Below are 27808 nucleotides of genomic sequence, written 5' to 3' on the forward strand. Positions count from 1 at the left end.
AATGATTGAATAAACTATCATTTTTTCTGTTCTTCCCCGTCGTTATTACTAAATTTTAACGAGTGAATATACGTTCATCATTTCCATGAATCACCGTAGTTATTACATTTTAATTAGTGAATAAACAATCGTTATTTTCATATGGAACCATCATTAGAAATGATATTTACAACTATAATCCGATCGTTATTTCACGAATGTAGTGACACTAAAATTTATTTCAATATTTAATACAATAAAAAATAAATTCAATAAAATAAAAACCAATTTGTCTTTTTAACAAATTTGAGAACAAAAATACATAGTTATAAATTGAAATATGGATTCTTGTTGTTTTTACAATAACAAAAGAATTCAACTTGTTCGTACATAACATGATATATAATCCATGACGTTTGTAAAGCTACTTCAACAAAATTATTTCAAATCTCCTCTTAGAAGAACAATGCAGCTGAATAGAACAATTTCCTTTTCCTTTCACTGTTACAAATGCAAACATAAAATAATTAAGACAAGGATATATTTAACCTGTTTTTGCATACTAACAATGTCCAAAAGCTTAATAGTAAAATATGACGCAGCGTTACCGGATAATATGCAGTAAGAGGTCCAACCTTGGCAATAGTAAAAAGAGAAAGGAAAAGAAGTTAGGCATATAGGAGGCCAGAATAACGGATGCTCAAAAGTCATATATTAGTGAGAGAAGGTTGAAAACACACTTATATAAGCAGACATTTTCTGGTATAGGTGTCTTTGGTACAATTGTAAATGCTAAGAAGATTACAAAAGTAGCTTTGATCCAAATTTTGCATTTCTTATCTTCATTACATAACAGCATTGCGACAGGAAATTTGAGTAACATGAACCCGAAATTCTTTTGACAGAGACATGAGGTTATGTAGTAAATTAATATGAGAATAATTAATTGGTTTTTATTTAAACAATACCTTTAGGACTGCTGCAACTGTGACTGGGGCTTAGAAGCATATGATAACTGGAACACTGCATTATGCCTATATGGATCAAATGGCTCATTTACTGGATCAAACTTCTCTATTCCGAATTTCCTGAATATCTGAAATCCAAGAAATCAGAACACTGTATCAACAACAAATTAATATAAGGCAAATGTCTCCTCCCAAACACCTCCAAATGCACAATGTGAGTAATTTGTCATCTAGTATGATTGAGGAAGCAATAACATATACTTACCTCCACAAGCTGCTTTTCAATCATTTGAACTCGTTCCAAGAGGGTCTTAAGTAATGGAACAGCCCTAGTTGAGCCAATAGATGGGTTGATTTTTGAATAACTTTCTTTGACAACTGAAGAAGCTCTTCCGAAATTATCCACAACATCTAGTATACTCTTTGCAAAGTTCTGCACCAAATTCATGGAAGATATGTCGTTTCAAATTTTCAAAAAAAAAAAGAATAACAAAAGAATTGTACAATGCAAGCTTAATACAAAAGCAACCAACCATTGTCTTCTCTAGATAAATTTAAAGAAAAAAAGCAGGTCATCACTCTTAGAAAGAAGCAGGTCCCACACAAACATGCATGGCAAGCTGAAGATCAAACACAACACGGATATCGTGACATGATGGTAGCATTAAAATGAGACACAAAGATTTTTACACTCACCTGCTATTCCATGAAGGGTCAGAGTTGTGCAAAAGCAATTAAGCTCCGACTAGAAAAAAAACGTACTGACCAACTGATCAATTGTACCAGAACCCATTTCACTTTGACCTCTGGCAATTGGATTTTTTTTTTTTTTAAAATGCAATGCATTTTTTAAATTTATTGAAGTAAAGCCTAGAGAACAAAAGACCGCTAGACATCCCAACCAGATTGGCACCCCTGACAAGCCCGCTGAACCCAAGCCCCAAAAAAGAAAGAATAGAAGAAGAGTAAAGCGAGGTTAAGAGAAGCGGTAGACACACCTGCCGCTTAGATTACAACTGAAAACAGAAAAACAAAAATTTGGGACTGAATCCCACCACGTGTAATTGTTTGCAGTCCTCCCAAAATTCGCTAAGAGGTCCGCCACTTGATTGCTTTCGCGATAGATATGAGTCACGACCAGGGAGATATTGCCTATCCTAGCTAGGCACCGCAACCATAACTGCCTCACCGCCCACGGGACCTTCAAGGAGCGATTTCTAAGGAGGTTCACAACGTAAATCGAGTCACTTTCCAGCCAGATACACGGCCAGCCTCTATCCATAGCAATGCTAATTGCAGAAACCGCAGCAGACAATTCCGCCTCAAAAGCAAACGCCGAAGGAAGAGGATAAGCAAAAGCTCCAAGGCACGAGCCATCGCTTGCGCGGAAGATGCCAGCGCAGCCGCCTGACCGGGAGAGCCAAACATGGAGGCGTCTGTGTTTATTTTGATCCAGCCACCCGGCGGGCGCTGCCAAATGACGGGAATAATCCGAGGAGCCCGATTCAAGCGTCTTTCAAGACCAAGTTCTTTTAGAACATTACATTCAGCAGTAGAATTCCACATACTGCCTTCCGCTATCTGCCCGGCTTCTCTAAGCAGTTGCCAAAGACGTCTAAGGGTGCGAAAAAAGATGTTCTTATATTTGTCAAACCAAATGCCTGATAAAAGAAAATTATGCACATGCTGCATAACAAGGCATGGATCATGGAAAGGGTCAACTAGCGGTGAAAAAAGAGAGCATACCAACCTTGTGTGTAACGACCCGGTCCGGAGTGGGTGGCGCCGGGTAAGAAGGCCTGAGAAAGGAGCGGCCCTAAGGAATGGCGATTGGGGCAGGAATGAATTGAATCCCACATCGGAAATGGAGAGGGAGTGATTGGGGCTTATTAGTAAGATGGGAATCCAATACATGCAGACGCGTTTTAAAGCCGTGAGGCCCAATGTGTTGGAATTGGGCTAGAGCGGACAATATCTTCATGGTATTGGATCAGGGTGTTACAATTGGTATCAGAGCTGACTCTCCACGTACGATGTGTGGTTCGGGGACGAACTAGGCGGAAGCTGGTGGGCCTGTAACGACCCGGTCCGGAGTGGGTGGCGCCGGGGTAAGAAGGCCTGAGCAAGGAGCGGCCCTAAGGGATGTCGATGGGGGCAGGAATGAATTGAATCCCACATCGGAAATGGAGAGGGAACGATTGGGGCTTATTAGTAAGATGGGAATCCAATACATGCAAACGCGTTTTAAAGCAATATCTACATGGTATTGGACCAGGGTGTTACATTGTGCGTGACTGGTTCCATATGGGATCATCCACATATGAACAAGCTCCAAGTTTTAGTTTAATATAGAGAATATCAGAATTAAATGGGTCTTTCTTGTCTCAAAAACTCCAACAAGATATATCTGTTAATTAGTAACCTAGGATTATCATAATATCTTATAAATAATGTGAAATAGAAGTAATGGCACACAATATCCTTCAAACTTTAGGAAGAAGCTCTACTACTTGTGTCCAATAACGAGGACCACAAACACCTACATGTTTCAATTCAACTGTAAACAGCATATTAAATAAATATTGGCACGAAATATATGCCTATCTGAATCACATAACTTCTAGCAGTCAAAGGCATGAATCTCACTGCAAAACAAACACCTGCTCCCAAAAACACATGTGAATTCCATTTAGTTGATTCTGCATCGGCAGAGATAACTTCAAATGTTGCTCTAGGAGCTAGTGAGATTTGGGGGAAAGAGCCAATGTCCCAATTAACATCACTCAAGTTATTAGCATGAATCAGCATAGTTGTTTAGGAAAAATAGCATCATGATGACTAAAGTTATTGAAATCTATAACAGTTTTCCCAGTTAAACTAAATTTATAAGCAATCAAATCAGGATTCTCACCCTCCAACATATATGTAACAAGAAATCTCACACAATTTCTTCGTTGAATCGAATTAGGACAAGCACATTGAATTGGTACATGATAATCTTCAGGGTGATACTGACAGCCTCTCAAGTCAGGATTCTCTTGAGACTTTGTGCTTTCACTAGCCCTTCAAAAACATCACAGCCAACAACATTAACCGAATATCTGCTCGAAAAGTTGTATATCAAAGGGGCGTGAAAGGAGCCACCGTGACATTGGCATCTAATAGGGATGATGATCTCTCTCCCAACAGGTAGATTTCTTGGATTTTCTTCCTTAAAATGGTTGGTTTCAAAAGGAGATCAAATTGGGTTAAACTGAAGAGAGAAGGTATGGAAGTGGTTTAGTGGAAATTGTGTTGAGCTCTGTAGACTATATAAGTTTTGCAATCCAATTCACTTGAGTTGCAAATGTAGCCCTACACTTGTGATTGAGATGAAATACAGTTAGAGCCCTGCACTTGTGATTGATGAGAGAGCAAGGAAAGATGAATTTGTATAGAGAGAGCATGATAAAATAGATAATTGGTGAGGTTAGAAGACTATGTTCTGAGTGGAAAACTTGGAAAAATAAAAGCAACAAAAATGGCCACCCAGCCAGCCTTCAAAATCACTTCTTCAACATCACATTATAATCTTTGACATAACAACATTTTCCTGGTAGATATCGATTTTTAAAATCAGCTCACATATTTAGGCTTGATACAAAGAGAGTGAGAGATGTAACCCCATATTATAATTAATATAAAATTCAATAATTAAGCATGAATTCAATGTGTACATGATACAGGCAGGTGGGTTTATAATCTAATAACTACATGGCTTTCCCACGATGATTGCTTAAATTAATGATAATTAAAAATTGGATAATGATTGAAGGCTTTGAATTTTTTTTTTTTTTTTGACACAATAAATGGTTCAATAACACAAGGGATGGTTAAGCTTAATTACTCTCTTATTCACACACAATAATTAGAAAAGGTTTACAATATCAGCACCCTGATACAAATAAACCACGAAAAATAAGACCCAAAAATTCATGTCTACTGCATTAATTACATTGAGGGCTTAGAAGCCTATACTAGTTAACAAACTGAATTGAAAACATAGATATTCCATAGCAAATAACAGATTAAAATTGAATAACAAGTACTAAGTAAACAATTTGAGTTAAGTGCAAGTAATAAAATATTAGAAACATGGAATGGGGGCTACAAATCAGCCATTGGTGAAAGCTTTTATTTGATGTAAGAGATATTTACAAAATAAGGGCTGATGAAAAAGAATAAATTGACAGAAAAAACTTGGCCTAATGTTTTCCAACCACCTTAACTTATTCAAATTGATCATTTTACCCCTCCAACTCATCGAATGTCCTATTTACCCACATAACTCCGTAGAAATGGTATTTCCCACCCCTTAACTTGTCAAAATTAGTCATTTTACCCCTCTTCAACTCATCGAATGTCCTATTTACCCATTTAACTCTATAAAAGTGGTATTTCTCATCCCATGATCATATGTACCCTCTTAACTCCATAAAAGTGGTATTTCTTACCCCTTTATAGTTCAAAATTAATAGCACTTATTCAAATGAGTTTGAAAATATATATTTTTAATATCAACTTTTTTATTTTGTTTTAATTTGATAATTATATTGATCCTTCATGGTTTATTATAATAATTGTATTACAATAATTAGATAATCAAAATTTAACTAGCAAAAAAAGTTGAAAATAGAAAAAATGAATAAAAGATACAACTAACAAGAACATTTTTTTTAATAAAAAAACAAGAACATTAATATAAACAAGTTAAAGACATTATATGTAGGGATAAGGTATCAAAACAGGCCTATGATTTTGGGGAAGTGTAAATTTAGGTTCCACATACAAAATAGCATCAATATAGGTTTAATGTTTAAAAAATGTATCAATTTAGGCCTCGATGACATATTGTAAGGGGTGAGAAATACAACTTCTATGGAGTTAAGGGGGTAAATAGGACATTCTATGAGTTGAGGAGGGGGTGAGAAATACCACTTTTATGGAGTTAATGGGGTAAATAGGATATTCTATGAGTTGGGGGATAAATGGGCAAGTTGAGGGGGTGAGAAATACCACTTTTATGGAGTTAAGAAGATAAATAGAACATTCAATAAGTTGAGGAGGTAAAATGATAAATTTGGACAAGTTAAAGGGGTTGGAAAAGCATTAGGCCAAAAAACTTTAAACGCCAATACAAAAATAAGAAGAAAATGAAAATCAACAAAATTTAGTCTAGAGCGAGCTCTTGAAATTGAGCAATTTAATATCAAGGATGAAGGATCCATACTATTTGAGTTAGAGAAACATCAATTCAATAATTAATTTATCTCTAATAATTAACAAAACAAAATTAAATTAATTAACTAACTAACAACAATCCCTAATTTAACTAAAACAAAAATACATTGAAAAAAATGAAAATGCTGTTCTAATAAAAAAAATACACAGCGCTTGTTTGATAACTCATTAACCAATCCGGAGTTGATAACTTGATTGAACCAGCGGTGGCGGCGATGGCGATTTAACCAGCGCCATGATCTCGACCTCGACTTCAATGGCCGGAGAGGCGCCGTTTACGATCGCCCATCTATTTGATCGGAAGGCCTTCACCCGACTATCTTCAATTGCCTCGATGCCCAAGCTAACTTCTCTGCCGCCTACCTTTGCGGAAGTAGTGAAGGGAAACGCTAAAACCTCAATACCCGCTCCGACCGCTCCGATTGTCTCTGAGGAGGGGGGATTCAAGGCGGTCCGAATTCCTCAGGATCTATATGAGGAAAGAATCAAATCGGTTCAGCACTCGGTCAATGGTCGGGTTACGATGAACAAGGGAGATCGTCCCTGGAGACACGCCGAGCTGAAGGAAAAATTGAACCAGGTTTGGAAGAGAGGTTCAGACTGGAAGATGATTTCTCTCGGGAAAGGTTTCTATCAGATAATCATGCCTAATGAAAATGCCCTTCAGGCTATCTGGGGGCTTGGAGCTATCTCTCTTAAGCCTGGTATTATCAGGTTCTCGCCTTGGACCCCGAGTTTCAATCCAGAGTTACACAAGTCCACTTCCGCGCAGGTATGGGTTCGATTTTATAATTTACCGTGGGAATTTTGGGATACCAGAATCATTGCCAGTATAGCTAAAGCGGTTGGGGTGCCTATCAGATTTGATCAGAATACGGTTAGTGGTCAATTCGGGCACTATGCTAGGGTGCTTATTGATGTTGAGCTTCTTGTGAGATTCAGTCCAAACTCAGAATTGACACAGATAATCAGAAGCAGTGGGTTCATGTGGAGTATGAGAACTTTTCGGAGCTATGTGGCACTTGCTCCTCTACTGGGCACTCCTCATCTCTCTGTCGTCGGAATGCTAAGCTTCAGGCCCCGCAGGACAACGGGCACAAGCATGGGAAATCACGAGTCAAGGTTAAGAAGAAAGCTTCGAATCTTGAGGAGAACCGAAATGATTCTGATATATTGAAACAGGTGGATGAAACAGGGGATAGTATTCTGCCATAAAATTCTATGCAAATGGTGATTCACAATGACTTTCAGACAATTGGAGAGGCTGATGCTAGGGATGTCTCGAGGAACTGGGATGGCGGCAATGAGGATATCAGCCACTCGGCGTCGGACTCGGAGGGTCTTAGGCTGAAACTCCCGTTGGTTATGCCTAAGGAGGTAAATTTTCTCTCTGAATCCCTTGAATGGACACAGCATCTCATTAGATCAAAGAATAGAGACATTTGTATCATGAATGATTATGCTGCTGAGAGCAGTGATTGGATTACTAAAAGAAGGAAGGCTAAGGCCAATTCTAAGTTGAAGGGGCGTGCAAATCCTCCCGCCAAATATACATGATCATACTGTACTGGAACTATAGGGGTATCCAGAATCAGGGTACCCAACGAGCTTTAAAATTGATGTGCAATACTAATCATCCTGATTTGGTGTGTTTGTCTGAGCCTATGACTGATTTTGATAATATTTCATCTCTTTTCTGGACGTCTCTTGATATGCAGCTTATCTCGCAAAATAGCAACAACTCTATTTGGCTATTTTGTCAAATTGGCATAAGTGGTAGATGCTTCACTCTTCTAGAGCATGAACATCACATTTCCATTAGGTACAGCTTGCATCCTAATGTTTTTCAGATTTCCTTTGTTTATGGAAGTAATAATAGTGGAAGGCGTCGATTGCTTTGGGAGTCGATTCTTGAAATTGAGGACAATAACAAACGGGTTGTTCTGGGGGATTTTAATGCCGTCAAGGGTGCACATGAGAAAACTGGCAGGTGTCCTTCTGAAAGCAGTTGTCGGGAGTTTAGGGATTTCATCCGGAATGGAGATCTGAATGAGGTGGAAAGCACGGGTATGCAGTTTACGTGGTCCAATGGAAGAATGGGAGATGCCCATGTGGAATGCAAATTGGACAGGGCCTTGGTCAATGGAAACTTTATTGACAACTGGGATAGAATTCGATGCTCAACCCTCCCCCGCAGCAAATCTGATCACTGTCCGATTCTGCTTTCTTGTACAACTGGAATTGCTAGAAAAGCAAGATTCAGATTTCTTTCTATGTGGACCACTCACAGGACCTTGCACAAACTTGTCTATGATCACTAGCACTCCTGTGGAGTTTCTCTCCCCCCGGCCCAGCTGCTTTGTCACAAATTAAAAACTCTCCGACCTAAACTTAAAGCTTGGAATTTTGAGGTTTTTGGATGCGTGGACAGCAATATTGCTTCTGCCCTTGCTAGACTGGAAGAGGTTCAATCCAATATATCGAGGGATGGATTAAATGAAGCCCGGTTTGCCCAAGAAGTGGAATCTCAGTGGGATCTTGATCTTCAGTTATACAGGAAAGAGATGCTTCTCAGGGACAAAAGCAGGGAAAAATGGCTTCAGGCAGGGGATAGAAATTCAACCTTCTTTCACAGGTCAGCCATAACCAGGAAGGTGCAATCCTCTCTTCACTCTTTCTTAATTAACAATTCTTTGGTCAGTGATGAAAGCACGATATCTCAACATGTGGTTAACTACTATGAGGCGCTTTTCACTGGTGACCTAAGATATGTTGACTATGATGCTGTTAAATCAGTGATTCCCCATAGTGTGACAGATTCAGACAATGAGCTTCTTCTTGGGAGACCCTCTAATACTGAGATCCGTGATGCCGTTTTCAACATGAATAGGGACAGCTCGCCTAAGCCCGATGGTTTCGGAGGAGTGTTTTATCAGCATTGTTGGGATATTGTGGGGCCTGATGTGTGCAGAATGGTAGCTAGTTTTTTTGATTCTGGTTATATGCTTCCTGGTCTGAACTCTAGCATCATCGCGCTCATCCCTAAAATTGAAGGAGCTAATGAAATTCAGCAATTCAGACCTGTAGCTATGGGAAACTTCAGCTACAAAATCATTTCAAGGATTCTTGCTGACAGACTGGCGCCGATTGCTTCCAAAATCATCTCGGACAATCAGTTTGGCTTCATTTCAGGCAGAAGTATTCATCATTGTATAGTTGCGGCTTTGGAGGGGGTAAATATGCTTAAGAAGAAATGCTTTGGAGGCAACATGGCCTTGAAAATTGACATCAGGAAAGCTTTTGACACTTTAGATTGGAACTTTCTACTAGCTGTTCTTGACTCTTTTGGTTTCTCCCTGAAATTTAGAAATTGGATCTTAGAAATTCTCAGATCTGCTAGAATCTCTATTGCATTAGGAGGAGGTATTAAAGGCTTTTTCAGCTACTCTTGTGGTGTCAGACAGGGGGATCCTCTATCTTCCATTCTTTTTGGGCTTGCTGAGGATTTCCTTGGCAGATGGATCAGCAAGCTTGTGGCTGAAGGTAAATTTGATCCTATGATATATACTAAGGATGTTGGTTTTCCCTCTCATCTTCTTTATGCAGATGACATGATGCTTTTCTGTAAAGCTACTTTGAAGAATATGAAGTGCATTAAAGATATCTTCAACATGTATGAATCATACTCCGGACAGGCGGTCAATTAGGATAAATCTCAGGCTATCTTTGGCAATTATATATCCTTTGCATGGGTATTTTGGGTATCAAGACTGCTTCTCTCCCATTTAATTATCTCGGAGTACCGTTGTTTCATGGGTCCCCCAAAGCGAGGTATCTGCAGCCTCTCATCGACCGATTTCTCAGCAAATTCAGTCTATGGAGGGGTCGCTCTCTTTCCTTTGCTGGCCATCTTACTCTAATTAAATCCTCCTTGACTGGAGCTCTGGTTCATTCTTTCCTAATTTACAAATGGCCATGTGCTCTTATATCTAGAGTCAATAAGGTTGTCCGTAATTTTCTCTGGACTGGGGACAGGGATAAAAGAAAACTTATTACAGTTCCATGGAGTATTTGCGTTCAGCATACTGATTTTGGTGGTTTGGGAATCAAAGACTTTAAGCTGTTCAATCTTTCATTGCTTGCAAAATTAAGTTGGGATTTACTGCAGGGTCAGAGCTTCATTATTTCTTTACTTCGCCGTCGCTTTCTTGAGGTGTCTGGATTAGCTAAGAGATGCATTTCAAACTCATCAATTTGGTCCTCCTTGAAATTGGTTTTTGAAAAGGTAAGAAATGAAGCTGGTTGGTGGTTTGGGGAAGGCTCGGGGCTTAATTTCTGGACGGATAGATGGCTAGAGCCACCGGTAGCGGATCAGCTAAGTATTCCTAAAAAGCAACAGGGAAATCTTTTCAGACCTATATATGAGTTCTGATCAGATGGGGATTGGGCTAATCTGCAAAATCTTCCTGAACAGATTCAGGAAAACATTAAGCAAATTAAAGCTTTTGGCGAATCGGACAGCTGCATATGGAAGCCGTCTAACTCGGGAAGGCTGACCGCTAAAGAATTCTATCTCGAGCTCCAGCTAGGGACACCGGTAACGTGGAATAAGTTCTTGTGGAACTCGTTTGTGCCTCCGAGACGAGCAGCGACATGTTGGATGTTACTTCACGGGAAGCTGGCGGTGCAAGCTCTGATGCAGAATCGAGGGATTTCTATTGCCCAAAGATGTGAGCTTTGCAAGAGCGCCGAGGAGTCGATTGAGCACCTCTTCGTAAACTGTCGAGTGGCTACGAACCTGTGGGGTTTGGTCTGCAATTTGAACAGCGTGACTTGATGTACTGGTACTGGTTCTGCAAGCTTTTTTACAGAGCTGCGTGCTGTCCGAGTGAGGAAATGTCTAAGAAAAGGATGGAACTTCTCAATTGTTACATGCATTTGGTTCATTTGGCACATCCGTAATAAGGCAATCTTTGATAATGAAATCCCTTCAATCCAAAATTTGCGTCGTAGCCTGTTGCACTTTATCAGTGAAGGCGCTGAAGCTGCTGCTGTCCGAGATCGACCGCCGCCTAAGCCGGACTTTGCTATTGTCCGATGGATCCCTCCGCCCACATAATGGTTTAAGGTCAACACAGACGGGTCCTCGAGTGTTACCGGATGTGCAGGAGCGGGTGGGATATTCAGGAATCATAGAGGATTTGTGGTAGGTTGTTTTGCAATTCCCATCCAAAATCCGCCTGCTCATATTGCTGAGCTAAAGGCAATTATATATGCGGTTGAGTCAGCCTGGGAAAGAAATTGGAGAAAATTGTGGATTGAATCAGATTCCTCATATGCTGTTCAACTTCTAAATAAGAACTCCAGTAACGTACCTTGGATAATTAGGAAGGACTGGATTAATTGCCTTGGCAAACTCTCGAGCATGAACTGGAAAGCCATGCACATCTTCAGGGAAGGTAACCAGGCTGGTGATAGTCTTGCTAGCTTCGGGCAATCGGCGGATTCTGCTGTGTGGTGGCACTCTGTACCCCATTTCTGCCAAGCTTTCGTTTTTAATGATTTGTGTAACATAGCGCATGTTAGATTTCTTTAATCTTTCTTCTCCCCTCTCCTTCTCTTGTACTATTTTCCTTTTTTATTAATAATATCCGGGTTGTTGGATGTGCTCAAGTTGCCAACCTAGTTGGGATTTCTGGCAATCCTTCGCGTCCCAACCTTCATTCAAAAAAAAAAACTAAAACAAAACTACAGAAGAAAACCCCTAAATAAAAAAACAACTAACCTACCTCACTCCAGTCGCCGATCGTCTGCTCCTCGATCGATATTCAGTTGCCGGTCGTCTGCTCCTCATCTCTGATTGATGGTTTTGCGCATATGATGCCTCTTCACGGTCGACGTGGTTGGGATTGGTTTTGCTCACCTCCTCTACTCTCTACCTCTGGCGCTATTAGTGTGGGAGGCGGTGGAGATGGGAATAGCTTGGCTGCGTGTGCCGATAGAATCCTTCATCTAGGAGGAAAGGGCTAAAGGATTGAGTAAAGGGCTAAGGTATTGGGCTAAGGGAATTGAAAAATTGTTAAGAAACCAAACGGTTTTACGATTCCAAATTTCATTAGTGTTAATGAATTTAGGGTTTGAAAGTGTTTGGGGTTTAAGTGACTCTAATTATCAGGGAGTAATTTTAGCAAAAGGAAATATCATTAGAGCTAAATAAAAAAATTGAAAAAAAGTTCTAATTTTTTTTAATGTTTAGCGCCAAAACTCTGAAGACTTAGTGGGAGGATAGTTGAATAAACAATGCCTGTTTTTTCGTGTGGGTAAATAAATGGTATTATCAATAACAAGAGTAATATATGTTAATAACAACCAATTTATTTTCGGTCGTTAATATTATAATTTTTTTATAAGAGTAATTTTTTACTCATGTAGAAAAACATTTTTAACGAGAGTATCAGAAGTACCTTCGTTAAATTTGGTCGTTATAGAATGAATTTCTTGTAGTGTTGGATACGGTGTAGAGACATTGTCGAGGCATATATGCCCGATCGAGTCATGCGCCAGGTCGGTTATGTTCAGCCATATATTAGACCTGATACTGCATTCAGGCCATGAAAGTCTCTATCATATAGACTCGCACATTCATCTGTTACAGTTGATGATACTTGGCGGGGAGTTCCATCTACTCGTGGCGTTGATCGAAGGAGATGTCAGCCAGTTGGAGCCGATTTCGGTGCTTGTGTTGTCGGGTACATGGAGTGGTACAGACGATATTCACATCCTCGTCTGCTTCGTGCCACTCGGGATGCGCTGGTCCACCATTCTCGCTCCAGCAGCGAATATGTAGGTTTTTTATTATTTTTTTACCTATATTTATTTTCTAATATTTAATTTTCTGCAGTGGGTTAGCCATTTGGCAGGTATCACTTAGCGGGCGATCTTACTCCTGCCCGATGAGGAGGCTCCACCAGTTAGGACTGATCTGGAGCAGTTTATGGAGGAATGGAACCAGGCGAATTAGACTTGTTGTAATTTAATAGAACTTATTATTTTTAACACATTTTAAAATATTTTAATACATATTTAATATTGCAAGTATATTATTTAATTATAATGTTAATTATTATATTTCAAATTATAATGTTAATAATTATAATCCAAATTATAATGTCTCCTATATGAATTTATGTGTTGTAATTGACAATATTTATTTATCAACTTATATTATTGTTACATGTTTTAATTTAAATTGTATTTTATGTAAAAAAAAAATACCAGGAGGGTGGGGCGTGATAGCCTCACGCCTCACCGTAAAGTCGGGGCGTGATTGCCTCACGCCCGACCTTGTGGTGAGGCGTGAGGCTATCACGCCTCACGTCCGAGTGTGAGGAGAGCAAAAAAAAATAGCTCATTTTCCACCCCAACATTTGAAAAGGCATTTTGGTCCTTTTACGGGGCTACGGGTGGAAAATTGGGGATGGGAATAACAACACCCATTATAAATGACCACATTGTGTATTAGGTGTACAGTAAAATTTATTTGTCAAAATTTTTTTTTGCCTCAGCCACAAATATCCTTACCAATGTTATTTTATTAGGAGTTCATTCACATCGTGTTTTAATTCTACTAATTAATAAGATTGTCCTGTCTTGAACCTTCTATCATTTGATCTAAAAGACTCTAATATCATATAATGGAATCAGTTAAATTGAAAATATAAACAGATAGTTAAACCTACAATAATTCTAATACTATGTAATGAAAGCAATTGAAATGGAAACTCAAGTTGACCAGATGATCCAATATATAAATCTTTTATCAAGACAATAATTTGCCATTATTTAACCCATAGGAAAAATTATTATACATTATAACTAAGCCAATAATTTACCTCCATGATTCTAAATAGCTTATAAATAAACAATGCTAACCATTGTGAATCTCCAAGAACAACAAGAAGTTCAAACATGGCTATTTCATGCGTCTCTACTGTTGTTTCTCTCCTTCTCTTCTTCCTTTCTCTAGCCTCTTGTTCCTTGCCTTCACCATTATCTAACAATCCTCAAACTTTTATTGTCTTCATGTCCAAATCAGATAAGCCTGCCCTCTTCTCCTCCCACCACCACTGGTACTCCTCCATCATCAATTCCCTTCCTCCCTCTACTCACTCTCCCAAGATCCTTTATACTTACCCCCAAGCCATCAGTGGTTTCTCCGCCCACATTACACCCGATCAAGCTGAAGCATTAAGTCGGGTTTCTGGCGTAATCTCGGTTATCCCAGACGAGATTAATCAGCTCCATACCACTCGAACCCCTCAGTTTTTAGGGCTTTCTTCTGAGTCTGACTTTTGGCTTGATGGTGATTTTGGGGAAGACATTATCATTGGTGTTCTTGACACTGGAGTATGGCCAGGACATCCGAGTTTTTCAGACGATGGTATGTCTGATGTTCCGGCGAGTTGGAAAGGTAGTTGCGAAACATTAGATGATTTTCCTTCTTCTGTTTGCAACAAGAAACTCATAGGGGCGAGAGCGTTCTATCATGGCTATAAAGCATCAAAAGATTCACATTCTCCTAAAGATACACAAGGTCATGGAACCCATACAGCATCTACTGCTGGTGGATCATTGGTTAAAAATGCGAGCTTTTACCAATATGCAAAGGGTGATGCTCGTGGTATGGCCTCAGAGGCACGAATTGCTGTTTATAAGATTTGTTGGAGTGGTGGTTGCTCAAGCTCTGATATTATAGCAGCCTTTGGACAAGCTATTGAAGATGGTGTCCATGTGATCTCTTTATCTGCTGGTTCTACTAGTAAAGCTTCTGAATATTATTGGGATATCACAGCGATTGGGGCATATATTGCATCAGTTCAGTATGGTATCATTGTGTCTTGTTCTGCTGGGAATTCAGGTCCAGATGCATATACTGCTGTTAATGTTGCCCCTTGGATTCTCACGGTTGGTGCTTCTACCATTGACAGGCAGTTTCGAGCTGATGTAGTGCTTGGCGATGGGAGAACTTTTCACGGGGCATCGCTCTACACGGGTGAGCCTTTACCGGATAAATTCATCCCATTAGTGTATGCTGGTGATGTTGGAAGTAGCGTTTGTACTGCGGGGAGTTTGGATTCATCAAAAGTTCAAGGTAAAATTGCGCTTTGTGACAATGGGGTGATTCATAGACCGGAGAAAGGTATTGAAGTGAAGCGCGCAGGTGGGGTTGGAATGATAGTTCGTAACGCTGAAGATGATCAAACTTTGGCTGCTGATGCTTATTTTCTTACACCAGCTACCACGGTTAGTTTATCAGATGGAACTTCGATTGGATACTACATCAAATTAAGCAATTCCCCAACAGCAAAAATCATCTTCCGCGGAACAGCAATTGGGGATTCACCGCCATCTCCTAAAGTTGCATCCTTTTCAAGTCGGGGTCCAAACTATATCACAGCAGAAATCCTAAAGCCAGATGTTATAGCCCCTGGTGTTATGATCTTGGCTGGTTGGACTGGTGATGTTTCTCCCTCAAAGATGGAAAACGATGACCGAAGAGTTGAGTTTTGGCTAGAATCAGGTACATCAATGTCTTGTCCTCATGTGAGTGGACTCGCAGCTGTGCTGCGAAAGGCACATCCAAATTGGTCACCTGCAGCTATAAAATCCGCTCTAATGACCACTGCTTATAATTTGGATAATTCCGGAGCAACCATTGGTGATATTGCTACTGGCAAAACTTCAACACTCTTTGATCGTGGAGCTGGACATGTTGATCCTAATTCTGCTCTTGATCCTGGACTAATCTATGACATTGACGAAGATGAGTATATCTCATTTTTCTGTGCAATTGGTTACACTTGGGCCCAAATTTACAGATTAACTCAAAAGATTCCACCTAAAGGTATATGTGATAATAATATGGGGAATCCAGGAAATCTAAACTACCCATCATTTTCTGTTGTTTTTGAGGATACCTCTTCTGTGGTTACATATAAGAGGACAGTGAAGAATGTGGGAAGTGCTGCTAATGCAGTTTATGATGTTAAGGTGAATGCTCCTGCAAATGTCGATGTCGATGTCTCGCCGAACTGTCTAGAGTTTAATGAAGAGAATCAGAGCTTATCCTATGAAATTACATTCTCCAGCAGCAGCAGCAGTTCTAGCAACAGCTCACAGAGTTTTGGATCAATTGCCTGGAGTGATGGAGTTCACACGGTTACGAGTCCCATAGCTGTTGCGTGGAAAAAAGGAGTGTCCATGGCTTCCATTTAAAACTCATTGTCTTTAAATCTCTGTTTAATTTACTACTGTTAATAATCTATATTATCAAAGTTTCTACATGTCGCGATGCAGGAGGTGGCAACCGTAGCCTACTTTTGTCTATATTGGATTTGACCAATTGCATCTACGGGCTGGCCTTTTATTCGGTCTGAACCGAGTAAGTCTAACAAATATGTAAGAGGATGAAGATGCTCTAAGTCAATAGTGTTGCAAAATTGTTCAATTTGGCATGATTTTTGACACATTGGTGCATCAATAAAAATAAGGCCAATAGTCATGTCTATAATGTATAAATACATATGAATAGAAATAGTAAGGCAAGAGAATTTTCTTCCCTGTACCTGTGAAAATTTATTTATTTGATCCAACAAACAAAATCGGGGACGGGAATTGTTTCATTAGAATTGAGAATCTCATGCTAACAATATAAATGTCGAAAATACATGAAGGAATCAGACGAGTAAATATTGTTATTTCTGATTTCTCATTCCTAGAGTTTCTAAAAGCATCAACTGATGAGCATATGGTGAAAGTGTTGTTATTCTTTTTGAACAAAATAGCAGTGGTGCAAAATCTTACTTGTTGTATACCTACATGTTGAAACATAAGGCTGTATTTCGTATGATGAGAAGAGTTGGGATTTGATTTTGTGTTGATAGCTTAGCTTCAATTAGTTGAATGAGTTGTGGCCGGTTAGATTAGTGTTAGTGAAGACCAGAGTTGAATGAGTTGTGCAATTTGATTGGTCACTGTAAATAACAGGTGTTGAGTTATTTTTGTAATTTCTCATAGAGAAAAATTATCAAAGAAGAAGAAAATAAATAAAAGGGTTTGTTTGTAATAATTAGATAATAAGAGGGTTAATTTATAAAATAAATAAATACAAAGAAAAAATTAACTCTTTTCTCTTTCACTTTTGACTTTTTTTTAAACATCGTTAGTCAATTTTAACTGTGTCTGCTAATAGAATCAAGCTCAATGTACCTATTTGCCAACTTTTAAACCACATAGTTTATATTTGTAAATGGTCCAAATCACATGGTTTATTTTTGTACTTTCCCCTTAAAAGTTTTATTAGATAATAATAATAATAATAATAGAGAAAAGTAAAAAAAAAATATAGTTTAAACTATTAGAAGATAATCTGTTGATCATTTCTTAAGCCTAACACGACATATATACAATTATACAAGAGTAATTTTAGGAGCTAATCTAGGAAACAAAACAACCTACTAATTACAAATAACTCTACAACAATATTTTCTAAAACAGAATAATAACCATTCGGTTATTCTAACACTCCTCCTCAGTCGAAGCAAGAGAAGGACGAATGCATAGACTGTTTCGAAATTCCTCAAAAAGAACTTGGGGAAGGCCTTTGGTAAAGATGTCAGCTATTTGATAACGTGAAGGAACATGCAAAACACGTACCTCGCCCTTAGCAACCTTTTCACGAACAAAATGTATATCCATCTCAATGTGCTTAGTTCGCTGATGTTGAACAGGATTGCCCGACAGGTAAATCGCACTGACGTTATCACAATATACCAACGTGGCCTTTTGGATAGGACAATGAAGCTCAACTAAAAGATTATGTAGCCAACATGACTCAGAAACAACATTAGCAACCCCTCTATATTCGGCCTCAGCACTGGACCGGGAAAGAGTTGCTTGGCGTTTAGCAGACCAAGAGATAAGATTGTCCCCAAGAAATACGCAATAACCCGAGGTCGACCGTCTAGTGTCCGGACAGTCGCCCCAATCAGCGTCGGTATAGGCCAAAAGAGTGGATGTGGAGCTCGGAAAAAGATGAAGACCATGAGAAATAGAACCTTGAACATACCAAATAATACGCTTGAGAGCGTGCATATGGACCTCCCTCGGATCATGCATGAACAAACATATCTGCTGAACAACATAAGTGATATCGGGTCGAGTAAAAGTCAGATACTGAAGAGCTCCGGCAAGACTCCAGTATTGGGAAGGATCGGCATATGGTGGACTGTCACTAGCAGAAAGCTTGGACTTGGTATCCACAGGCGTGAAGGAAGGTTTACAAGACGAAATTCCCACACGCTCAATGATTTCTGTGGCATATTTCTTTTGAGACAAAAACAAACCACCGGAATTACGAGTAACCGCAATACCAAGAAAATAGCTCAAGGGACCCAAATCCTTCATAGCAAATTCGGAGCTAAGAGTAGAAATAATGTGCTTACGAAGAGCATCAGAGGAAGCTGTGAGGATGATGTCATCGACATATAACAACATATAAGCAATATGTGACCCATGATGATAAATGAAGAGGGAGTGATCCATAGTACTATGAATAAATCCAAGAGTACACACAAAATCTGCAAATCGCTTGTACCAAGGACGAGGGGCTTGTTTGAGGCCATACAAGGACTTCTTCAACAGACATACATGATTCGGCTTGTCAGGATCCTGATAACCAACCGGTTGATGCATATACACAGTTTCTTTCAATTCACCATGTCAGAAAGCATTCTTGACATCCAATTGATGGATATCCCAATGCTTGGAGAGAGCCAAACTGAGAACAGTACGAATAGTTGTGGGTTTTACAACCGGACTAAACATTTCACCACAATCAATGCCCACCTGCTGAGTTTTCTCATCACCTATAATACGGGCTTTATGCCTCTCAAAAGAACCATCAGAATGCTCTTTATGAGAAAAAAAAACCCACAAAGAACGAATAACATTAACATCAGGTGGACGAGGCACCAACACCCACGTCTTATTTTTAATAAGAGCATTAAATTCATCATCCATAGCAGTTTTCCAATTTAGATCATGAAGAGCAGACACAAGGTTACGAGGCAAAGGAGACCTAGACACGACGGTATTTAGGTTAAATTGACTCTTGGGTTTAAAAATCCCACGTTGACTCCTAGTAACAGGACGAGAAGACATATTGGGAAGAGGAGGTAATGGTGGTGGAGTTGGGATCGGTGAGGGAAGTAGAGGTGGGCTGTTTGTATGATGGGAAGGAGAGGCCAAGATATCGGATGGGGTCAGATTTGGGCATGGCAAGGATGGTTTTGATGGACCAGCAGCATGGGTCAAGTGGGGGACCGATGGGTCGGGTGAGAGAGGGCCGAATAATAGTGGCTGCCCGCGGCTAATAGGAGGGCTGTTTTGGGCTCGGATTGGGGTAGAAACCGGTAGGGTGTCAAGAGGAGACCCATTAGTGAGATGAAATTGCACATAGGGTGCAAGTCCATGATCCAAAAAATCATAACTAGACACAGTGGGTGGAGGAATAGTGGCGAAAGGAAATTGAGTTTCATCAAAGATCACATGACGACACACTATGATTTTCTTAGACACCATATCATAACATTTATGTTGGGGTTTTGTGTCCTATAGTCAATTGTTGCAGGATACAAACTTATTGTAAATGAATTGTTCTTTATATCATTTGTTTTAATGAGATATATGTTTTATAACTATATAAAGGCAATCCCTTTTAAGCACTAAATAAAGTCTAATAAAAGGAAATCCGTAAGTTTGTTTAAAGTGATTATAAAGTGTTCATACAAGCATGAAGTGAGACAAAACTTTATAATAAACTAATAAACTTAAAACCACCCCAAGTCAAGTGATATATTTAGGATTGATATATCACAGTTGAGACTTGTATGTAACATTGTCTTATGTCCGACAGAAAGCTGATCTCACAAGCTTCACATATATAGATATCTGGACAGTTACATAGATCCGGTGAAACGTTGTTCATTAGGATTGGGGATCCGACTTGAGATAACAGGATGGGTAGATTCATCCTTGTCAACTGTTCATCTCATTGGTATTAATAGGTATAACTAATCCTCAGACTCAAATGAATGTTAATTGGTCATCCTGAATTACTGAATGTGAGACTTTGATCCTGTGGTCCCACGATCCTTAACAGAGATGACTCTAGGGTGTGAACTGCAAAGGTTGGGTGTCATAGGAAGTAATTTCAGGGTAGTTATACATTGGATTGAGCATTTATCACTCCCGATAAATGGGAGATACATCCAAGGATCGCTTGTGGAAGACTCGACTCTAAACCCTTGCAAGGTGATAGCTTAAGAGTAGAAATTCAGATTTCACTTAACCTATCTTTTTGAGTTGACTCGGCCAATAACAAGTAAAACGAACGTCTTGCTATATGTGACTTGACATTACCCATAGTCATAAGATTCAGTTCAAGGATGTAGTTGATAAAGGATCGTATTATACCGTAACTAATACGGAAGGGTTAACGACAGAATCAACCTGTCTTCTTAACGGACTCTGGGGGAATGATTATGGACTTGCTAATAACATACTCTGTACATCATTCCGTTATGCAAGGGATTAAATATAATTCTTGAAGAAATTAATTTAATAGGTTGCATACGGCCAGAAGTAGTAAGGACCTAATGGATCACACATAAGACTTGGAACCAAAAGAGAGATGGATATGATTAATAGATGGAAGCCCAATTAAGCCCAGTAAGGCCCAAATACAAGGAGGGGGCCGAAATTTATATATATTAGCAAGGAATTAATTTTATTCCATTAATCCTAATTAGATTAGGATTATGAATTAAATTACTTAAGAGATAATTTAATTAGGAGTTTTAATTAGATTAATATTCTCCTATCATTATCCAATTAGGTTATTTATTATTATCCTAAATATATTAGATATATAATGAGATAATAATTACGAATCCTTTTCCGAATTGGATTCTTATTAAGTAACCTATTCCTATCTAACTAGGGTTTAGATACAAGCTAATATATATACCCCTGCCCTAATGAATTTCGACTAATGCACATATCCCTTCCCTTAAGTGATTTTTGAAATTGCTTAATTAAGAGAGAGAGAAAAGAATTATATTCCCAAGTTCGTGAACAAGAATTCATACGGCATTCCATCGATTGATTAATCTTATTCATCCCTCTTTCTCTTTGATCTTGTGTTGGTTTATTAGAGGCAATCTATTTTGGTTGCATCTCATAAGGGTTGATTCTAACTTAATCTCACCGTGTTCACGAAAGAAGGAAAAACAATCAAAAGGGAGAAATTCGTTTTTCTTCGCCTACATCAGGTCAGTCCACTATTTCGAGGATTCCCGGAGATTGAACCGTCGGATCGTCGTGATTTTTGGACAGTAGCTTCTAGACATATTCTTCCACGTTTTCACCGAAGGGATTGTCGTTCGGAGCTCTGGAAGGTCTGTTTCGGATAGGGGCAGATTGGTAAACAATTTACCTCTCCTTTGAAGTTGTGGGCACTTCGTTTGCAACGGTAGATTGATCATCGAAAGGTATTTCTTCTTATCCCTCTTTATATGAAATAATGATTAACGGATCCTATGGTTAAAAGGAAGTAGGCTAAAATTTTTATATTTCCGCTGCTATACCTTAGCCTTAATTTCCTTCAATTTATACCCCCGGTGATGAGACAGATAGCCTAAAAAGACACAAGGAGTGGACCTAGCTTGGAGTTTGTGAATTGTGGTGGATGGAAATAAAGGATAACATAAACACCCAAAGACTCTCAAATGGGAATACACGGGATCGGTCCTATAGAGCATACGTAATGGGGATTGGAATCCTAAATTTTTAGTCGGACGAATATTGAGAAGATAAGTGGTCATTTGAAGTGCATGATGCCAAAAATATGATGGGATAGAAGCATGAACTAAAAGTGTGAGGATAATATTATTGATGCTACGAAGTTTTCTCTCGGATTTCCCATTTTGAGAAGAAGTATGAGGACACGAGAAACTGAAAGAAATTCCATTAGCATTACAAAAATCCCAAAAAGCTTTATTATCAAACTCCCTCCCATTGTCACATTGGATATTTTTAATTTCCCTTTCAAATTGAGTACGGATTAGCGCTCGAAATTGTAAAAAGATAGAGAAAACATCTGACTTTTTATGCAAGGGAAATGTCCACACGAAATTAGAAAAATCATCCAAAAAAACAATGTAATACCGATGCTTCATTGAACTTAAAATAGGAGACGTCCATAAATCGCAATGAACAATATCAAACGGCAAAGAAGTTTTATTATTGGATGAAATAAATGGCAACTTAATATGTTTTCCAAGAGGACAAGACGGACAAATTGAACTACTACGAAGAGAATTACATTCAATAAATTTCTTTTGTCTAAGAGCATCTAACACCGAAGAGTCGGGATGCCCTAAGCGGTCATGCCATAAGGATGGCGCTAAAACAGCAAAACTAGAAGGAGGACTTGGCGGGAAGGTGGCTTTGGTAGTGATAGGATAAAGGTCGCCTTGACTCTCACATCTCATTATACGCCGGCCCGTCCGAAAATCCTTCACAGAAAATCCAAACGGGTCAAATTCGACAGATACTGAATTGTCAGAAGTAAACTTACGGACAGAGACTAAATTTTTAATAATATGTGGAGCATATAAAACATTGCTCAAGGCTAAGGGTGGATGTGGGTGAGTAAAGTTTGTGTGTCCTAGTCCATGAATGGGAATTAAATGTCCATTACCTACAATTATGCCATGATTATTGCTCATATTAAAAATAGACGAGAGTTTACCTTTATCGGACGTCATATGTGAAGTAGCGCTTGTGTCCATGTACCATGGATTCTCTAGAGGATTGAGGCTCAGAGTGTACAAAACAGATTCAATATCCGTAGGCTCAGAGTATGAAAGGCATGTTGTGGGCGGGGGCCTAACAGCCCTGCATTCTGGGCCCGAGGAGGGCCTATGTAATTGCCAGTGGGCCGAGCCCATTACTGAGATGGATATGGACATGGAGGGGCCTGCTAAGGAACCCAAGACCAAGAGCCCTATTGCGAACCTCCCCAGGACGGCTGCTGCCACTGATTTGCCGAACTACCACTGCTCGGCCGGTTCGCCAGATTATTTCCACAGCCACCGCCGTTGCCGCCACCACGAGAATTATTATTATTATTCTGGCGCCCCTTTTTCTTATTCTGTCCCTGATTGCCTCCTTGAACCGGACGAGATTGTTGCTGCATATACCCAAACTGATTAGCAGACGGAGGAGAAAAGGGAGAAGATCCCGCTGCCACCAAAACAGTCCCTGCCGAGGCAGTAGCGGCCTTCTTCGCTAAACCGGCCTCCTCCAATATAACCATCGATCGAACCTGATTAAATAAAGGAAGAGGATCCTTTTGTCGAATAATAGTGCCGATACTATTATATGCTTCAGTGAGACCCGAAACCATCTGAAGAACAAGCCGGTCATTCGACACCGGGGAATCCACATTACGGAGTTGATCCGATAATTCCTTTAGACGTTGACAATAAGCAGTGGCGGAAGAAAAATCCTCCATAAGAGTATGAGAAAACTTTTGTTCAATTGAAACTGCATGGGAATGCTTATTATCCTGAAAGATGTCACGTAAACGATTCCACGCCTCCATAGCGGTAGCATTCGGCTCAATTATCGTCTCTAATAGATCATTAGTACTGGTGGCATAAATCCACCTAAGAACCGTGGCATCTAAGGTTTCCCACTGATCTTTGGCAGCCGCATCGGAGGGAGAGGCAACGGCTTTACCATTCGGAATGATATGGTGGATAACTTTGTGGGATTTGACAAAAACTTTAAAGAGTTCCGCCTAGGTAGAATATTGAACCTTCTCCAAACTAAGAATAATGGAGATATGGTTTTTAATATTAGACACCCCAAGCGCCGGAGGAAACTTGGAGTCAGTTATGATGAACAGATTAATCGAGAAGTGGAAGGTAGAGGTGAAGATTGGTCGACCAGTATAGAGAGACTGGAAAAGAAAAGGACGACGACTCTAGGAAGAAAACTAGGGTTAGGGTGATACCATATTAGAAGATAATTTGTTGATCATTTCTTAAGCCTAAAACGACATATATACAATTATACAAGAGTAATTTTAGGAGCTAATCTAAGAAACAAAACAACCTACTAATTACAAATAACTCTACAACAATATTTTCTAAACCAGAAAATAACCATTTGGTTATTCTAACATAAACGTTTGCAAATAATATGTTCTGTTAAATATGGTATTTTAAATTATACCATTAGACTTTAATGACAACCAAGATAATCTTTCTTTAAAAGAAAAGTTACATTTACATATCAACAAAAATACAGCCCTTAAATCGAATTGCAGTTGTGTAAAATGAATTTATACGTCAATTTAATTCATAAACTGTCAAATTAGTAAAAAAATATCAAATAACTGTCATATGGTTTATAATTTTGATTTGGATGAGCCATGCTTTTTTTTTTTGGAAAGGGGTTCTATGTTTTGTAGATATGTAAATGTAATTTTTTTAAAAGACGAAATATTCTCCTCATTTATCAATTCCACGCATTATCATAACATAATTGTTCAATTTAAAATAATGTATACTAAATATACCATATATCTCTATCCGTACATTTTTAAACTACAAGTACATGCTTTCAAAATTAGTAGCTAGTTTTATTTTTTATCTTATCTCTTCAAAAATAGTTGACCTCCTGATGATCACGGGTGAGCAGTGATCAATTTGGAGTTAATATAAAGGTCATTCAACTTTATAATTTCTAACATTTTGACAACTAAATTTTAATTAATGTCTTAAATTGACCATTAAAAATCTCAAAATGAAAATCAGTCAAGTAAGTATTTGCTTTATATTGTGACAATCAGTCGGATATCTACATGGCCAATAATCCAACTTTTCATGAGAGAACAAAACACATAGAATTGGATTGTCACTTTATAAGAGAGGAAATCAAGGAAGGGTGATTCATTTATTACCCGTTACTACTCAACAACAACCTGCAGATTTGCTTTCAAAACCTTTGTTTCTTGATTTAGTTCACAAGCTTGGTTTTTACATAGTCCAACTGGAAAGGGATGTTAACATATAATGAGTTTGGGGTTATTTTGTAATTAAATCCTTTAATAAAGGATTAAGTTATAAGTTGTATATTCTCTTAGATATTCTATTAGTGAGTTAGAGAGGGAAGAAACGTTAACAACAGTTTTAGTTTCTATGGCTTGGTTTGTTTTACCTGTTCACTAAATATCGTCTTCCGCGGAACAGTAATTGGGGATTCATCGCCATCTCCTAAAGTTGCATCCTTTTCAAGTCGCGGTCCAAACTATGTCATGGCAGAAATCCTAAAGCCAGATGTTATAGCTTATGATCTTGGCTGGTTGGACTGGTGTCGTTTCTCCATCAAAGATGGAAAATGATAACCGAAGAGTTGAGTTTTGGCCAGATTCAGGTACATCAATGTCTTGTCCACATGTGAGTGGACTCGCAGCTGTGCTGCGAAAAGCACATCCAATTTGGTCACCTGCGAAAAGCACATCCGATTTGGTCACCTGCGATTTGGTCCTATAGTTGTTGTGTGGAAAAAAGGAGTGTCCATGGCTTCCTTTTAAGACTCATTGTCTTTAAGTTTTCTACTTGTTAATACATAAATGTGTGCAATCTATATTATCATATGCAATAAAACAAGATATGGGTAGACATGTCGAATTTAATTATTTTGTATATCTTTGGAGTCATTATTATTTACAAGAAAATGATAACTCAAGAAGAATATCTCTCCAAAAATATAAAAAATTATCATTCAAATTATTCAAGTTAAACTTAATCATGTAAAAAAAAAGAGGCTAAGTTGAATTGTAAAACATGAGCTTATAAATCTTTGCACGTATGTATCAATATTTTAATATATATATATATATATATATATATATATATATATATATATATAGCTATATAGAGAGAGAGATTAAAGGGGATAAAATATAGGAATTTTCAAATTGTGGAGCTTAGGGGTGTTCATCGATCAATTCTGGTTTTGGTTCAGTGTTCGGGTGATGCAAATATAGTTGAGATGTCTACTCTCTTTTTCTTTTTCTAACTTCCCACCTTTATTTAAAAATGATAAAATTGGTTCTTCCACATCAATATATATCATTATTGTTATGATTATTATTATTATTATTATTATTATTATTATTATTATTATTATCTCGTAATCATATCGTCATATATTTATTTCATAAATATATAGGTGGGGATGGTCCATAATAATAAGATGATCTTTTTTATTATTTATTATGATTATGATTATTATTTTATTTGAACTTTTATAATTAGAATACAACTATAGTACTTTTATTAGGAAAAAAACTTATAGAACCAGTCTAACATAGAGGATTTGAATACTTTCCAAACCGGATCTTAAATATTTATATTCATCATAAATGATACTATCGACATTTGTTTCACAATTAATTATTAGAAAAGTGTTGTTGAAATCATTATCTGATAATGATATACACATGAATTGTATGTGAAATAGATAAAATTATATGGTGAAGCTCTTAGCCTCTTGGTTGGGAGCTTATCTATGACCCTAAAGGTCATGAGTTCGAATCACATAGGGTGGGATGGATTGAGAGTTTTCCTTTCTCTTTAATGTATTCTTCCTTTGTTTATAAAAAAAATAATGTAATATATATAAAAAGTTGTACAAACAATTTAACTAATGTAGTGACCTTTATTTTTATGCTGGGAGTAAAAAAAATTAGATTGCGATTCTAAGACTTTTATTTTTTTAGTCTCATACGAAATGTCTTTTCACACATTACAAGAAAAATTGTCTGTAATGTTATTTTTCTTATGCATGTAATATAATATCAAAATTTTCAAAATTTGATAGATCGCTAAATTCAATACATGATTCTAATTAATTTTCACATAAAAGAAAAAAAACATAATTTCTTAAAGTAGTAACATCATACCCATCATTTAGTAAAACTAATGGTCATTTTGGTTTACCTATTTCTATTTGTTGTTTCATGTTGATGCTAGTTGATTTTTATGCTAAAAGCAACGATTTCAAAATTTTACTAAACACTTTTTATCTTTCATTTAAAATTAAAAGATAAAAGTTAGATCGGAAAAAATATGGCCACTAAATCACAGTTCATAAAGAATTTACAATTCATGGTTACTCCATAATAAAATTTAACAATTAATTCAACTAAACTTCAATTGTTGGGTTTAAATAGATAATTCTATCTAGTAACATTATTTTCTTGAATGTTCTTTCTTTCAAAGTAATTTTATGCATAGTAAGTGTACCTAATTTGACAATTTCTTCTTACAATCAAATTTGTTTCCTATCAACTAACTTAGGGATTTTAACTAATCTAAGTATCTAACTAATTAAAACAAATTAAAATCCCAATTCACAACATAATAACGTGGAGTTAGGAACAC

The 27808-nt window shown here is 38.0% G+C and overlaps 1 protein-coding gene and 1 long non-coding RNA gene across 2 annotated transcripts; one reads left to right on the forward strand and one right to left on the reverse strand.

Moving 5' to 3' along the window:
- Window positions 1–257: 257 nt before the first annotated feature.
- Window positions 258–4607, reverse strand: LOC136223634 (uncharacterized). The gene is made up of 5 exons (XR_010686046.1): window positions 3859–4607; window positions 1213–1380; window positions 948–1075; window positions 588–614; window positions 258–480 (listed from the first exon to the last, which is right to left on the reverse strand). It is a non-coding gene; the product is annotated as an uncharacterized lncRNA (long non-coding RNA).
- A 9571-nt stretch (window positions 4608–14178) lies between these two features.
- LOC136221641 (subtilisin-like protease SBT1.4) lies at window positions 14179–16845 on the forward strand. Its single transcript, XM_066009043.1, has one exon. The coding sequence runs from the start codon at window positions 14196–14198 to the stop codon at window positions 16500–16502; it is 2307 nt and encodes a 768-aa protein (XP_065865115.1). The 5' UTR covers window positions 14179–14195; the 3' UTR covers window positions 16503–16845.
- Window positions 16846–27808: the final 10963 nt, after the last annotated feature.

Source organism: Euphorbia lathyris, chromosome 3 (assembly GCF_963576675.1).
Source record: "Euphorbia lathyris chromosome 3, ddEupLath1.1, whole genome shotgun sequence".
Classification (NCBI taxonomy): Eukaryota; Viridiplantae; Streptophyta; class Magnoliopsida; order Malpighiales; family Euphorbiaceae; genus Euphorbia; species Euphorbia lathyris.

Excerpts from the sequence above, each read along its gene's own strand:
- LOC136221641 (XM_066009043.1), top strand. The coding sequence starts at position 14,196 with ATGGCTATTTCATGCGTCTCTACTGTTGTTTCTCTCCTTCTCTTCTTC.